The 17,372-nt window shown below is 44.3% G+C and overlaps 1 protein-coding gene across 3 annotated transcripts in view; it reads left to right on the forward strand.

Moving 5' to 3' along the window:
* Positions 1-17,372, forward strand: part of CCDC149 (coiled-coil domain containing 149) — a 101,269-nt gene that overhangs the window by 52,617 nt on the left and 31,280 nt on the right. For all 3 annotated transcript variants that reach the window (XM_053577736.1, XM_053577737.1, XM_053577738.1), the window contains exon 4: positions 3,100-3,207. In XM_053577736.1, coding sequence (XP_053433711.1) covers positions 3,100-3,207 — 108 coding nt within the window. The remainder of the gene's footprint in view (positions 1-3,099; positions 3,208-17,372) is intronic.

Below are 17,372 nucleotides of genomic sequence, written 5' to 3' on the forward strand. Positions count from 1 at the left end.
ACTTAAGTATCCTTTGATTTGTAATTGGTTATAGAAATGAAGTTTTATCTAAAAGCTTGGAATGTTTGAACTTATTTACCAAAACTTAAGTGATCTGTTAAGCAAATCAATGGTCTGCAGGTGTGGTTTAAGCAGAGTCTTGCACGGCCTTAGGCCTGTTAATGATTTAGTGTATCTTATTATAGCAAAGTAATGCCAAAAGGAATTGTGCCTGACCTCCCTTCTCCGCATAGCCAGAAACTCGCCTTTCAGGTTTTTCTGGGGCTCCCTTGCCTAACAGGGAAGTCCATTCAGTCAGCTGGGGAGCTTAATATTTTATTTTGGTTCACAGGTCTATTGTAGTAGGATATAATTAATGCAATGTCATCAATTAAATGCAAGTTTGCAAGGGCAAGGTTTTTGTATTGTTTCCTGCTGTATTTCCAGTTCTAAACCAGCACCTGGCATAGGCCAGACACTCAGTAAATATTTGTTACATAAATGAATGAATGAATATCAACAATGAAAGGTCAGGATTGCAAAGGCCCCTACTGTATCCAAGGAGGCCTTTGCCATGTCCACTCATCTCTGTTCACTCAGGGTTTGAGTTGGAGCCTGTGCCCACTGGAAGGGCACAGTCAAGCGACATAGCCAGCTTTTAACCAGCACCTACCGTGTGCGGAGCACTGTGGTGAGTATTCTGTGTTCATTTTTAAGGATCCAGTCACCCCCTGCAATATGCATTCGTAGCTCCATTTTACAGATTAAGAAACACCGCGCAGTAAGTGGCAGAACTAGGATGGTTCCTTCCCCCCATAAAATACCCAATAGTCAGTTGGTCATAATGTCTCTTGTTTCTTTACTTTCCTACCTACAAAATGGAAATTAATTTTCCTTATCCATTACCAAATTTTTATCTTACGAGAACAAACATTACTCAATTATGACAAGATAAGAATTTTACAAATATGGGGCTGAAACATTAGATGGAATTATTGATTAATGTTCACCAGTAAGTGAGTGGGAGATCAGGGCTTGATTAAATCCAGCCAGGGAGGATGAGTTTTTTCTATGCAAGACTCCGTGCCGGGCCCTGGTTCTAGTGTTGGTACCTGCTGTTATTTTTCCAGCTCTCTCCCTAGGGTGAGACCATCACCCCTAGACTCAGCTGATTATCTCCCAATTGAAAAATATTTCTGGGAGCATCTGCTTAGGAAAGGTCAGTAGAGAGGACAAAGATTCTCACCCTCCTTCATGGAACTTATGTTTTAGGAAAGAGAGCGAGGCAGATCAACACTGAGCAGTAAACCATGAAGGAAATGATGTGGTGTGTTAAAGGATGGCAGATGCTCTAGAAAAAAGAAAGAGTGGTGCAGGGGAAGGTGGGAAGGTTAAATCGAGTGGTCTAGGAGACCTTGCCTGCTGAGATGGCGACCTTGGAGCAAAGACTGGAAAAGGATGAGGGCATGAGCCCAGGAGCTGTGTGGAGGGACTGGGTTCCCGTTCCAGGAGAGAGAACAGTGCCCTGGTGCTGAGACGGGATGGGCCTGGTACTCCCTATGTGGGAGGAAGGACCCAAGGAGGTGCGCAAGATGTAGAAACAGCAGGATACTCCAGCGGACGGGATATAAGAGATAAGATAAAGCAGGGAGTCCGGGATGAGCAGAGATTTGATCTTTATGTTCTTTCTCTTTTATTCCCTTTGCACTATCTAATATAGTTTCCGATTCCTCCAAGTATTTACACTGAAGTCTTTGGAAATTTAGCCACTGCAGTTGGGCTAGTCCCCTAATGTCTCTGGATTTGGTTTTTTGGCTATAATAAGAATGGAGCCCAGGACATCATCTTTAACATCCCTTGTCTGACTCTTGTTGAATGATTCTTTCCCAGGAGTCGTGTTTTGGCTGCTTTCTTTCCTCCCTCCTTCCTTTCCCCTTCATGTATACACCGTGAGACTTTAGAACACTTGTGGGTATGCAGGCACCGTGTGGAACAACTCGCGTAGAAGCGGAGGAAGTAGAAGGCAGGGTCTCTGCCTTTCAGTTGCTTGTGGTGTCTTGTTGCTAAGGTTCCATAAGAAGCTGATACAGCAGGTGCCACTTAGAGCAAGTTACAGTTAGCAACATATGAATACAAGAAGCTGGGTGAGTGAGGGGGAATGTGAGTGGGAGTCCTGAGTGGGTAGCTAGATGGGGAGGGTTGGCAATTTCAGGTTCAAGGAACCTGGAAAAGGGGCAGGCGTGTGGCAAAGGGTGTATATGCCCTGGGAAAAGGGGGCATGAGGCCGTGAAGTGGACCTGGATTGAAAGGGCAGGCTCGTGGAGAACCGCATTGGCCAGAGAGACCCATGTCTGGGCAAGAGGCAGAGCTTAAGAAAAGGATGGCATTGTAAAGTTGGGAGCTGAAAGACGGGAATGGCCGTTCGGTACTATGTGAGCTACAATAAGGAAATAAGACGTAGGAAGACCAGCCCAGGAGACTTGAATTTCCTCTGCATCCCAATTTCAGAAATTGTTGCCTATCACTGACTTTTTCTCAGGCTGCCTCCTGGAATTGTAATCAAAATCCTGGGCATGGAAGTAGCAAAGAAAAAACTCAGCAAACAAGACACAGGGTGTCCATAAAGTTCATGTGCAATTTAAAATAATTTTACATTGTAAATTACACGTGAACTTTATGGACACACTGTACATTTGAAGGTTGGGTGTGGGGGACCTCCCTGAACAAGAAAATGAAGCTTTTCTTTTGTCATGGGCCTAAATTTTCGGATTGGACGCTATGTCTATTTTCAACATTTTTAGTAATAAGCTCTTAAAAAGTTTTTTTTTTTTTTTTTGAGAAGTCAGGTAAGACTCCTTCCTCCATTGCTCGCCCGAGTGGCTCTAGAAGCCGTTCTAGAAGCAAAGAACTTCCCCAAATTGAGGGTCACGGCCAACTTGATTTTCCTCCATGTCCGCGTAGTGGCACTGTCTGTACCCTTGCTACCGTCATGTGTGTGTTCACCCTGATGGGCACCGGCATGGACAGGCCCCACTGCTTGTGTAACAAGCCTAGAATTCATCCGTTCCTTCGTTTCTGATTCTGAAATTAGGTTCTAATGTCACGCGTTGCTCTTTCCAGGCTAATCTCGCACAACTATTGAGAGATTCTCAGGACCGAAACAAACATCTGGGAGAAGAAATTAAAGAACTTCAGCAAAGGCTTGGAGAAGTCCAGGGTGACAATAAGGTAGGGGGAATATTTAAAGGTAAAAAGCTCTTCTGCGTAAATTTGCCTTGGAGGTTTATGTACATACAGTATGTCAGAAAACTAGAACACAGCATTTGGTAAAAATATGTTATAGATGTTCGGATTTATAGTGAAAATTCACAGTTTAACATTTCTTATTTTTACTACAGTCCCTGTGCGTGTGTGTGTGTGTATGTGTGCATACGTGTGTGTTTCTAGATGGCTCTAAACTGTCATCACAGCCCATTGTAGGAGTTTCATTATGTTCAGCTTGGTGGTGGATAATATTGTGGTTGAGGGCAAAATAAAACACAACTGCGATGCTCTCCCCCTTCTACACAAATAATGGATTTGTGGCTCAGATGATTTGGAATTATTCACATTTGGTTTTGAATTTTAAGTAGTCATCCTACTAATTATGTTCACATAACCAATTTATTTTATTGCTAAATTTGGCAATTTGTATGGAACATTGCTCAAAATCTACTGCTCGGTATTAATCAAACTCCCCTGTTGGCAACGTTAATTATAAAATATGAACTCATAAACTCCATACTAAATGTGTGTGCTCTCTCTCCCAGCTGAAACTATGAACAAAAGTACAATTGAGGAAGGAAAGAAAGACTACTGAAGTTTAGTTCGGTCCCCCCCAAAACATTTCCCATTTTGCCAAGATCGATTCATTTTCAACTCCTTGCCATAGGCAGCTTTTGCAACAGAGATGGAGCTAGAGTTTGACTCAGGAAAACTGTTTTGTGTATATGTGTGTCGAAGGAGGACTTCTTGGGGAAATGTTTTTGATATGTTACCAAATTCTTTGACAAATGATGGTGATTTTCATTATTGCTGAGAGTTGTTGGTTATTAGAAGACGCCATCTTGAAATATATGCGCTCTTTGAAAAATGCACAGAATTGACATGTACCCTTGCAATATACACCATAAGTGAGGTCCCACCAATTACACTCCCTCCACCCAACATGTCAAATCTATGAAGAATAGAGTATAAATATCTTAACATAATAATTAAGTAAGTGAGGTAAAGGCTATATTAACCAGTTTGATGTAAGCGTTCCAAATTGTATATAAAATCAGTACATTGTACTCCATAAATGCATTAACATATACAGTTATGATTTAATAAAAAATTAAAAAAAAAAGAAAATGCACAGAATTGTCTGTGTATTCCAGAGAACTCTCCCATGCACAAGACAGAGAGGACTGTACATACTGCTGAATTCAGAAGCCCAGTCTCAGGGCACATACTTATCTGGGAAGCCTTCTTTACTAAGCTTATTCTCCAATTAATCTGCCTTATTTTTTTTTAACGTTTTAGATTTAACATAAATTTGAAAAATTAAGCTCTAGCATTCCCAGTCATGAAATAGAGGGTGGCGAGAACTCCAGGAGAGGTTCTAATTAACACAGGACACGCTAATTGGCTCGTGTGGTTTTCTGCATCGGTAACAGGATGTAAGCTCTGTAACCTAGGTGTTTGGTCAGTAATTAAAGGCCAGACCTTCCTAGTCCCTTCCTCAAATGATGACAGCAGGGCAGTGTTCTTTATTCTAAAGAATAAAATGAAATGTGTGCCATAGTTTTTCTTTAAACCCATAAAAATACTAGAGGAATTTTGGAGACATCATAACCCACAAAATACTGAAACATTTTGAAATGTGATTTTGGGATCTGTGGTTCTTCTTGACTGATAAATTTTTTTCCTATATTATTTCCTGTTTTCTTTTTGTGAGCTAACTTTCCCCCCACTCCCCCAAATTTCCTAAATACACTTTTAGTCACATTTAATTTCTTTGCCTTTGCAGACGTGAGAATTTTCAGAGTTGCTGTTTGATGTTGCTATTTCACAGGAAGAGATACTGATATGATATTGAGAGCATGTGTGAGTGTGTAAGTGAATGAGTGTGCAAGTGAGTGCAAGTATGCATGTGTGAGTGTGCAGGTAAGTGTGCGAGTGTGCATGTGTATGTGTGCACGTTTGCGTGTGTAACACTAAGCACAGACTGGGGCCTCCCTTTGCTTTGCCGGTCTGAACTTTGTCATTTGCTTGGGTTCTGAGTCTGTCTTCTGGTAGCTGTATACATTTATCAAACTTCGTTTTCTTATCCGAGGTTTAGAACTTAGTGACTCATATTCACGGCCGTGAAGCAATTTGCCTGCCAAAAGGTACAGGGAGGATATTCTAATGTTTAGCAGAATACCCATCTCAGAATCTGGCCTGTCGCGCTCAAAAACAAAAGACTAATCTCAGCGAGCCCAGGAGGGTCCATTTATTCCCATTTGCATCCGAAGTTATCCCAGTTTATTTTCAGGCCTATGTGAGTCACAGCCATCCTCCCCCTCCTCAACATTAAGGCCAGATTACTCATCTGATAATGGCAAGGCTTCTTGAGAAACTCAGAAGCCCCTATTCAAAGGTAGCTGTGACTGAGTGGTAGAGAATGTGTTAACGCTTTGGGGTTCGGTTTGGTTTTTAATAGACAGTGGCTTCCCTAAGTTGCTCAGGCTGATCTCCATCTCCTGGCATCAAGCGATCCTCCTGTTTCAGCCTCCTGTGTAGCTGGTACTGTGGGCTTATGCCACTTCCCGCATCTTGTTTTGCTTTTTTTTTTTTTGATTCATGTCACTTGCTGGTCCAGTTTACCTCTTTGTCATGGTATTAGCCTCCAGGATCTGTCCCCTATGCGTTCCTCCACAATCCTTGCCACCAGTCACCTCATACTTGAGCCCTAGAGTGCTAGTTTCAGCCCCTTCGCAGTATCATCCTGTCTGGTGCCTCAGGACCTTTGCACTGGCTATTTGCTCAATTTAGACCACTCTTCCCCTTCACTTCCTTGGCAAGCTCCTGCTCATCTTTCAGGCCAAAACGCAAATGTAGCTTCTCCATGTCTTAGGCATCAGCTATGCCACCTGCAACGCCCTGCTCTGCCCCCCTCACATCTTTGTGGCTGCCCCAGCCCCACAGGTAAGCTCTTTGCAGGCTGCATTCCTGACTATATCCTAAAAATTAACATCCTTAGCTCCCAATGCATAGATATTATTTAATCCTTATGGAAGGAACAGAATGAAATAAAGGAATGTGTGAATAAAGGGAATGGAAAGAAGACGGAAAGGATTCAAGAAAGAGGAAGACAAAAGGAAAAAGGCGTAAACGTAAGGGCCGGACTGCCGTCTGGCTGTCATCAGTACCTCACTTTGTGGTGTAAGGAGCCGTTTAGAAATTTGGAGAAAAGAACTAGAAAAGTAAACTGTTCCAACGGAGGGGAAAAAAGAAAAACAACAACCCAAGGTGTGAGACGGTGAAGTCCCATGCTGAGCCTTGGTGGGCAAAGGGTAAATGTCCTGCTCTGTGGCTGGTTCAAGCCGGTTAAATTCAAAATACTGACTAATTGTTGTTGTTGGATTCCAACTCTGATGCCAAACTGGAGGGCTGATGATATCATTTGGGGAGTGACTATTAAAAGTGGAAGATTTTTGCCTCTGGGTTGCCATTGTAACTGATGACCTTTATCTATATTTTGGGAAGTCCAGATTCTAGATGTTAAGTACATTTAAGAAACAAGGTGACAGGAAATTACTTGCCTTGGATATTTTAGGGTAGACTAATTTTTCCATTTGTTCAGCTAGAGCCTTGTAACCCTACGTGCCATAAAGCATTTCCAAACAGCCTCTTGAAAGATTTGTTGCCGCCCCGACTTCCAAGCAATTTAGCACTCACATGGGGTGGGGGCCAGGATTCCTTTTCTAGGGTGAGCATCTGGTGACAGAGGCCTGGTGATCAGTCACCTGTTGCCATCTCTCTGTACAATGCCCAGGAATTTCTCAGGCTCTAAGACTAACATAAATCCCCAAGCCAAAACCAGATGAGAGATGTGAAAGGAAAACCTACTAGAAGCCCTCCCTTCCTTAAAAACTACAGTTCTTAAAGGTGACCGAGGAAACCTCTGGGGAAGGGAGGGTTCACAGTGACACAGGTCAGGCTGGAAGAGCTTTGCACATTGCCCAGGGCCGCCAGCCTATGAGGAATGAGGACCGATTGCATGGAAAGATTGCGACATTGCTGAGGCCTAACCTCTGAAAAAGAGCCTGTGGAAACAGCTTTGCTCCCCTGTGCTGCCCCCGAGGTCTGCCTGCTTCCTCTTCTGGGCACTAAGAGGAGATTCAGGCACAGGGGATCAGGAGGGGGAAAGGGGTCTCAGAGAGGAAAAATTTAAGGATTAGTAAGTCTACCAACAAAACTAGCAGGGGACATTTGAATCACAGGGAGAGCAGTCCTCCCTTATCTGCAGGGGTACCACCCAAGACCTCCACAGATACCTGAAAACAAGGATAGTACTGAGCTCAGTTGCTGTCAGGCGGGGCACACTTCTGTTCCAGTCTTCACCCACACAGGGAAAGCCTTTTCCATCTTAACTAAGCACTTCTCACGCGCTAGGGCCATAACTTTTGTCATTTGTTATGTGACAGCAAAACTAGCACAGATTTCTTTTTCCTTTACAATTTCACGGATAGAAGATTCATTCTTACCACAGATTCTTAGCAACCTCAGCATAGGATTTTTTTTCTTTTCCTTGTTAAGTCAAGAACTTTTACCTTTTCACTTAAAGGAAGCACTTTATGGCTTCCCTTTGGCATATTCAACTTGCCAGCTTCACAACTCCGGTATTTTGAGGCCATTATTAAGTATGATAAGTGTCCCATGGACCCCTGTCATGCAATGCCACACAGCTGATCCGATAAGCAAGAAGGCTACTGAGGGACTAAGCGTGGGTGGCAGAGACAGTGTGAGACCCTGGACAAAGGGATTCACGGCCCGGTGGCATGATCGGAATGATGCAAGATTACATCACGCTACCCAGGATGGCACGTGATTTAACACTTAGGAATTTTTATTTTTTAATTGTTGGGGATTCATTGAGGGTATAAAGAACCAGGTTACATGGATTGCATTTGTTAGGTCAAGTCCCTCTTAGGATTATGTCCTGCTCCCTAAAGTGTGACCCCCCACCCCCTCCCTCCTTCCCTCTACCCTTCTTCACTCCCCACCGTGTACTAGGTCATTAATTGTCCTCATATCAGAATTGAGTACATAGGATTCTTGCTTCTCCATTCTTGTGATGGTTTACTAGGAATAATGTCTTCCACTTCCATCCAGGTTAATACAAAAGATGTAAAGTCTCCATCTTTTTAAATGGCTGAATAGCAGTCCATGGTGTACATATACCACAGCTTGTTAATCCATTCCTGGGTTGGTGGGCATTTAGGCTATTTCCACATTTTGGTGATTGCAAATTGAGCTGTGAACCAGAGAAGGTTGTCCCTATCGCCACTACTATTCAACATAGTATTAGAAGTTCTAGCCAATGCAATCAGGGAAGAGAAGGAAATAATGGGAGCAGAGGAGATCAAACTCTCGCTCTTGGCTGACGATGTGATCTTATACTTAGATCTTATACCCCAAAGACTCAACCACAAGACATCTGGAAGTGATCAAAAAACACAGTAATGTCTCAGGATATAAAATCAGTGTCCACAAGTCAGTAGCTTTTGTATACACCAATAACAGCCAAGATGAGAAGCTAATTAAGGACACAATCCTCTTCACAATAGCTTCAAAGAAAATGAAATACCTAGGAATATACCTAACAAGAGAGGTAAAGGACCTCTATAAAAATTATGAAACCCTAAGAAAAGAAATACGAATTGTTTATTTCTGGAATTTTTCATTTAATGTTTTTAGAATGTGGATGACTGTGGGTGGCTAAAACCAAGGATCAGGAAGGATTGCTGTGCCCAGAAGTGTGCTAGAGAACCAGCTCTCTGAAGGAAGCCCGGCTTAATGTGCTTTGCTATGGTATATACTGACACCAAGACAAATATCAGGCTGCCACAGGGGAGTCACTGAACTTGGAAAGATTAGCCCTCTAGGAAGAGCCAGAGCCTGCCTGTGACTACAAAGTGGTGTAGTCCATCTTTGGAAATTGTTGGACCCAGGTTTATGTTCTAGCTCCACCAGTTATTGTCTTTGAGGGCTTGGAAAGTCCATTTTCTCTCTAGGCCTCAGTTTCCTCATCTGTAAAATGGCAGTAAGGATACTTCCCATAGGCTTGCTGTCAGGTCTCACCGTTTATTCACCAACACATAATCGTGGGCTTACTGTGTGCCCATTACTGTTCTAGCAGCTGAGGATCTATCACAGCTAATAAAGACGGAGTCCCTGCTGTCCTGGAGCTTGTGTTGTAGTTGGGAAGATAGTAAGAAAATAAAACACACACGTAAGGTCATTAGGCAGTGGTTAGTGCTGAGAAGAGAAGAATGGAGGACAGGGAGGTTAATGGGGGGGGAGTGTTCATGCGATATCGTGTGTAGGGGGAATTGCCTGGCATCCAGTAAGCACTTAATAGAAGGCCGGTGTTGCTGTTATCTTTAGCACGACGTGGGTCCCTATTGACTTAGAATCCTATTCTACAAGGACTACACCAGAGATCTTAAGGTCTGCTTTCTGTTGATCAGCTGTTTCCTGGGAACTAGGATTGCGCCTTCTAGTAGAAACAACGATCCCAGTGAGAAGCCGGCCTCTGGCAGGTGGATCCCTAATGCTCAGCGCTCCTAATCATCACCCCGTACTTTACCAGCATCAAGTATTATTGCCTCGGTGTGGAGCTCCTGGAGGCTTTCTTGAATTTTGCTGCGTGTCCCTTGTGGAATAAGCACCTAATAGGATAGGACAGGAGCAGCAACTCACGTTCCCAATGGGACAGCTGGTGGTTGGTTTTCTTATCTGATTGCCTTTGTTTTTCTTCGTTTAAGCAGAAGATCAGCAATGCCGTGTGATGCATTCAAAAGCCGGGGAGTTCAGGGTAGACAGTGCTCTTACCAATGTGATTTGTTCCCATCTCCTGGCCTTTGCTGGCAAATTTAATTTTAGCTGTGGTAATATTGCATAAACACAGAGTTTTGCCTTTAATACGGAGCTTTATGTTACACCAGCTGATGGTCTTTAAGTGCCTCCATTTTATCCAGTGTTGGCGCTATAAAATAATAGAGCCCTTCTGTGAACACACCTCTATTGACAGGGGACTTTTGGATGGAATCAGTGAGCAAACCAATTAAGTTAAAGCTATAAGCCATTAAAAATAGACCCATGAGTGTGCGGGTGTCTAATTGAAGTTTACTCTGTTTTTTAAAAAAGAGTGCTCAGCTGTGGATGTGTGTAATGGTCCAGGATGTGGCATCAGAGAACTCTTTGTAAGCTGTTCCACTTTATGCTTCAAAGGGAGCAGAGAGATGTCCTAGCCCATTGGAAACCCCAGTGAAGATGGCACTCTAATGAAAAGCTCTCGCCTTCGGGCATTACAGAAATTAATTACAAAGAATTACAATGAGTGAGAAGGGCCCTTTACCCTTCCGGTCCCATCATGTCTTATTCTAACTTGATTTTGAACTATAACCACTGCTCAGCTAGTCCCGCAAACAGCCAGACTGTTCAGCAGTCTCGAATGTTTTGTCAAGTGAATTAGATTAGTCTTTAGAGACTTTGTTTGAGCCTGTCCTGCTTTGTATGAGTTTGTAGCCTGGGTAGATAGACCCTGTGGCCAAAACAGCATAGTTTGAGATATTCATCTCATAGACTGTGTATCATAATTACCCATCTTAATAGAGAATTGGTTCTGAAAGATATTTCTGCTCAGGACTTATAGTACACCATCTCCAAATTACACACTAAAAGAGAAAGAAATCAAAACTTCTTTAAAACAGCATGATAGGGTGCTATAAAGACCATGGCTTTGGGAGCAAGGTGTTTGAAAGTAAGTCAGGGTCTCCCCAGCTGTGTGATCTGGGGCCCGTTGCATGACTTCTGTGTGCCTCGGCTGTCCTCGGCTGCGCAGGGAAGCAGAACTCGCCTGGTGGCAGGTGGTGCGATTCATTTCATTCACGGCATCCTTTGTTGAGGACTGACCTATCTGGCGGTAACACACTAGATAAAACCAGGGAGTCCCTGCTCTCTGGCGCTTCCATTCTAGTAAGCAGACAAGCTGATACCTTGCACAGATTCTGAGATGCACCATTTTTCACGTGTGTGCATCTGATGGAGTTAACGGCATCATGCAGTCATGATTGGCACGTTCTAGAGGTGCCGAGTGGTGGGTCATAACGTTGATGGAATCTCATATTTGATGAAATGCAGTGTAAAATGTCAGGAGGCGATAAGTGCTTAGTAAAAAATTCAAGCAGGGGAGAGGGCTACAGAGTATAGAAGGAGGTGGGGGCGAGGCAGTGTTGTTTATATCGGGTGGTCAGGGAAAGTCTTTTGCTACTAGGGACAGTACAGAGACCTGAAGGATGGGTCAGGTGTGGGGGAGGCTAGGGATGAATGAAGGAGAAAGACCCGAGGCAGGAATGAGCTTGGGTGTTAGGGGTTCTGGGGGACTGCCCCTTCTGCTAGGATTAAATACAGAAAGCTCTTCAAGCTGTGGTATATGTATACCATGGAATACTATTCAGCCATTAAAAAAAATGGAGACTTTACATCCTTCGTATTAACCTGGATGGAAGTGGAAGACATTATTCTTAGTAAAGCATCACAAGAATGGAGAAGCATGAGTCCTATGTACTCAATTTTGATATGAGGACAATTAATGACAATTAAGGTTATGGGGGGGAAAGCAGAAAGAGGGACGGAGGGAGTGGGGTGGGGCCTTGGTGTGTGTCACACTTTATGGGGGCAAGACATGATTGCAAGAGGGACTTTACCTAACAATTGCAATCAGTGTAACCTGGCTTATTGTACCCTCAATGAATCCACAACAATAAAAAAAAAAAAAAATACAGAAAGCTCTATAGAACACTTAGGCCAGAGCACATTCTGGAGAGGGAGCCCCTGTTCAGGAATTGTCACTGCTACGTGATGAAGGAAGCCCAGAGCCCTAAACTGCCAGGGCTAACTGCCGACTGCCACTTGCAAAGTTTGCACTGTAGGCAAATTCCTTTACCTCTGTGTCTTGGCTTCTCCTCTGAAAATGGAGAGAAGAACATTATTTGTTAGAGCATTTGGTCAAGTTAATGTGAGTCAGGATGTAGGAAGGTGCAGGGCATGTGGTGTTAGTGCTAAGTGTTACATGGCTGAGACCTTTGGGGTTGGGAGGTCTCCTGAACTGTGCATGGGCCCTGGGGCCAGGGAGACCTGGCTTCAGAGGCCTGTGCCAACCTCCCCAGGGGGTTCTGCCCTGCAAAGAGGAGTTACAGGGTGCACTGAATGGGAAGGTCCCTAGACCTAAGAAGCATCTGGGGCCTCCTTAGGGTTAGTTAGACACGGTTGTGGGGACCGAGGCATTTCAGCACATATGACAAGTAAGGTTCTTGCCATTACAGAGCTGAAGGTGGGGTGGCCACAGGAGACGAATGAGGTCATTTCTGGTAAGTACGATGAAGACAGGCAGGGCACTATGAGCAGAGAGTGACCTGGGGATGAATGACTTTAGCCACGGCATCCAGGGAGGACTTCTCAGAGGAGGGGATATTTGATCTGAAACCCCTTTGAGACACAAGAAGTAGGTTCTGGACAGACCTCTGAGCAGGGAGTGCAGAGGCCTGGGGCTGGCATGACCACGGCATCTTTGAAACAGCGGAGGGACACTGACAAGGCTGGGGCACAGATACAGCAGGATGGTCAGAGACTGTGTCAGCAGACCGGTGAGGATGGGATCACGTTGTGTCTCTCCAGCCCAGGGAAGGGCTTTAGCATGTGTCTCAGTGTTGTGAAAAGTCACTGGAAGCGTCTATCACGTGCGTAAGGAAAGTTGCTAACGTGCGTGCTTGGCCCAGATGGCAGATAAGTCTCATGACTTGGGAGACACTGACATACTCTGATGAGTGTGCACGGTGACCTCCAGAGCCCAAGGAGGCAGAAAGTAAAAACCGCTGTTTTGATTTGTTTTAAATGACAAATTCCTTTGTTTGAAGCTAGAACTGACCTGCCATCTAAGTATAGGGATTCAGACTCTGGTGTATATGGCCCACTTGGAGCCTTTTAAATCTCTTGTGTCCAGTTTTATTGGGGGTATTTCCAAAAGACTGGAGGGGGGGCAGTTGGAGAAGATGTAGAGAAAAGCTAGAGAAAAAAGAAAAAGCCCAGCACCACAGCAGATGAGTGTTTAATAAACGCCTTTGGCCCTGACCCCTCCCTAGTTGTACCATTTGCAGCAGTCCACAAGGACTGGGGGAAGGAAGGGCTACTTCCACTTTCCGTTAACAATTCTTTCACCTGACCCTCTCAATGGCCCTGGCAAATAGAAAGCCACTGTGTAAGAATTGTGACCGTACCAGCCATAACTGGGAGAGTGACATGAACAGTGATCATTGCGTTGTATCTGCACGTGCTGGGAGGGGAGCCCCCCAGAGTTGGGGCTGTGCAGTATGCAGCCGGGACACCTGTCTTATCTATGATAGCCTTTATCCCCATTTTTTTTTTTAAATAAGTCACATGTGGCTCACCAAGGGTAGATAGTTTGCCAAGGGCACATGCTAGGATTAGCAGAAGCTGCATCTGAACACAGATAACACCCGGAGAATAGCTGCTTCCACACCTGCTCCCTCTCACTGTCTGTCAGCAAAATGGATTAAGGCAAATGGAAACAAGAGGAGGTAGAAAACGTGTAGGGTTGTGAGATGACGTCTGAGAAGAGAGTGAGGAAGGAGCCAGTCATTCCAACTCAGGAGGCCTGCCTGGGCCCAGGGGAGGACACGTCCAGCAGGTCCCTGGCAGAGTTGGGGGAAGGGCACCCAAAAGCCATTTGACCACATTGTTTTACGGCCTTGTCCCTCAGCCACATCCCAGCTGCAGCTGCGGCTCATCCACAGGCTGATGACTCACACCCGTAATTCATTCATAAACATTTATTTCTATCTAAATCAGCAAGTGAGTGGGTCTCTCGCGGGCTGGGTGCGTGCTGCGTGGGGCACTGATCCACTTTGTGGGTTGGCACCGGGAGGTTGGCTGTGGAATATTGACGGCCCTGTCTGAGGGAATTAAGTGCCCCGAGCAGTTGCTTCCTAGCCTTTTTCCAAGGTGGAAAATCAGCACCATTGGCCTGTACCGTGCAGGTAAGTTTGGCTCAGGAGCTCCGCCTTCTCCAGCTTAGAAGGAAGATCAGACCTCCCTAGTGGGTTCAGGTGTGGAGAAACATACCAGGAGGATGAGGATGATGACAATTACAATAATCGTAAGAGCAGCTACCATTTATTATTTCTGTGCTCCGGGGCCTGTACTAAGCGTGGTAGAGAAGTCCAGTCTTCTCTTACTCAGGGTTAGGTTCTGAAGTCAGCATGTAAGAGGCAGAAACTTGTATTTAGTCAGATTCCTCTTGATGGTCCCTTAGATTGTCCAAAAATTTTAGGGCATTTGGTTGGATTATGTATTAATAGAATCAGGACCAATATGATTTTGCACAAATGTATTATCAGTTTCTATCCCATCTCACACTCAGGCTGGAACATTGAGCAGAGGAATGGATAGAACCACCCAATTTTTTTGGATGGTTTCTCTCTTATCTTCTCTTTCCTCCTCTTTTTGCCGAACACACAGATGTCTGAACTCTCCCCCTAAGTGCTCCTTTAATGCAACCCCACTCTCTCTCTCCCTTCATGCTCACACAACCTTCCAAGGAGCCTGTGCTTTTACTGTTGTATTTTTACAGAGGAGGATACTGAGGCTCAGAGAAGTTTAGACAAATTCCTGAGGTTGCACAGCTTACAGATTATGAAATCAGAGTGCAAGCCCTAGGCAGGCCCACTCCAGAGTGCTTGAACCATGGAGTGAGAAGGCAAAAAGACCTCTCTCCCTGTCCCTCCCTCCTCGTTAGGCCCCTGCAGCTGACTGTGCTTGAGTTTCAGACCCAACTAATAATCCAGCTATTACCAACTTGGGCCTCACTTCTAAAAATAAGTGTTTCAACCGGTCCAGCCCTGAAATTTAACAGCCGATATAGTATGCACATTAAACACCAAATGATTGTTAACATATTTATTGAAGCCTTACAGGCATCCAGTATATAAAAGGTGACTCTTACATGGCTGTCAGACCTCAATAAACACGTTTAATAATTAATTGGCATTAAGCAAACATAATTGTGTGATTCTAAATGAAGCGTTCAGTGAAGTGTATTGTGAAGGGAAAACCACAGTGGTGTTTTATTACTTAAAGTTCAGGCTGTCAGTCTGCCTTTTCACATCTCAAGAAAAATACCCTCTTTTCAGCCAGGCCTCCCATTGCCTCATGCTGAAAGGCGGGAGCTTTCTTTTTCACCGACCCTTAGTTCTGAGATGTGTTTCTTACTTGGCCTGCCCTCTGTCTTTCTGTCTAACCACTTTTGAGGTTCTGATGTCCTGAGCTAGGAATGGTGTGAGGTTAAAGGTGTTTTTGCACATCTGCTTTCAGTTGAATGAACCAGGTTTGCTATCAATGTGTTCCGTGAAGTCATCATGAGCACCGAAGAGACTGGCATTGCTCCTAAGAGAAATACCAGGTTAGGTTCCTGTGAGCATCTGAGCACGTTTTTTATCAACTCATCAGTCATAACCCTATGTTATGTCTCCTTCTGCTTAAAGTCACCTTACTTAATGTTAAAACATATGGTTAGTTCATGAACATTGAACCCATGAGTTCAGCAGCAGAGCCCCTCCTGCCTGAAGGAAGCTTCTCTAACACACAAATTGTCTCGTAAGCATCACACACTTCTTGCACTCGGAACTCCAGCCAGCCTTTCAGCACTACGTGTGAGGGCCATTGTAAACAGCAAAACCACCACCAAAAAGCCCCAAAATGTGAAAAACTTGGCACTAACTACACCACTAACTACACTACACTTGTTTATAACCTGAGAGCTAAAATAAGAAGCCAGACTGTGGCCTTGTTCAACTCCAGTGGGAACGTGTGTGTTTGGTGACTCAAATTTTTCACCACTCTGCACATGTTTGTTAACAACCACAAGAACATTACAAGTATTTATTTATCTGGGTGTAAAAAATAAAAATAAAATTTATCAGAGAGGCCGATTCACAAATACAGCATCTGTGAATAATGAGGATTAACTGTAATCAGATTCCATTAAGTGCAGCCATCTGTATACCGACATGTTCTACATCCTCTGCACAGGCAGACTTTGCACATTCTGTTCCGCCTGCCTGGGGTATTGTCCACCCAATCCTGGGGCACTTTTGCTCTTGATAGATGCACAGTAAATGATCACTCAGTTCTATCAAGTAGTTTTCAAAGAAGGACCCAGAGTAAGTGTCATTTGAAAATACTCTTTACTTTTCTGTAGTCATCATTTCTTTCAAAGTTCCTTGCTGTTATTTATTATTTCAATTTAGTTAATATTCTGCCCTGGCTTAAATTAACTTCCCATCTCTCGCCTGCCCATAAATCCTTCAGAGACTCTGAAAATTAAGCCATTTTCTCTACTGGCAACTAATCCCTTAAGATTCATACAGGAACAAGGAAGAACATGCCCCTCACAGTCACTCCTAGCTAGGCCGGATGAGTGTGGCATTGAAAAACTGTTCCTGAGACCTCATCCAGGTATGAAACCTACCCATATCCACTGCACAGGGAGGGAGGATCAGGCTTAAATCATCTATAGAAGAAGCTTCAGGAAGCGGTTCTGTAATTTTAGGAAGCCCCCCTTCAATAGCAGCCTGTCTGTATGCTGAGATGGCAGGTCGGGGATGCTCTGCGACCATTAGGTCTTCCTGGGCCTCTCCTGGAGTTCCACTGCAGCCCAGCCTGAAAGGTTTGGAGCTGCAGGTGGGGCTTGGCCCTGGAGTCTGGCGGAAGCCATGAGTTCTATAGAGATTCTTTGGCAAATTACATTTTAGGAGATTAGAATTTTATTCCTAGGGATTTAAACATAAACAAAATTATATTATGGAATTCATGCATACCTATTTTAAAAGCTGGAAAACAGACCAGGCATGGTGGTTGATGCCTGTAATCCTAGCAGTCTGGGAGGCCGAGGTGGGTGGATGGCTTGAGCTCAGGAGTTTGAGACCAGCCTAAGCAAGACTGAGACCCCCATCTCTAAAAATATCTGGGCATTGTGGTGGATGCCTATAGTCTCAGCTACTTAGGAAGGTGAGGCAAGAGAATCG

Source organism: Nycticebus coucang, chromosome 23, assembly GCF_027406575.1.
Source record: "Nycticebus coucang isolate mNycCou1 chromosome 23, mNycCou1.pri, whole genome shotgun sequence".
Taxonomy (NCBI): Eukaryota; Metazoa; Chordata; class Mammalia; order Primates; family Lorisidae; genus Nycticebus; species Nycticebus coucang.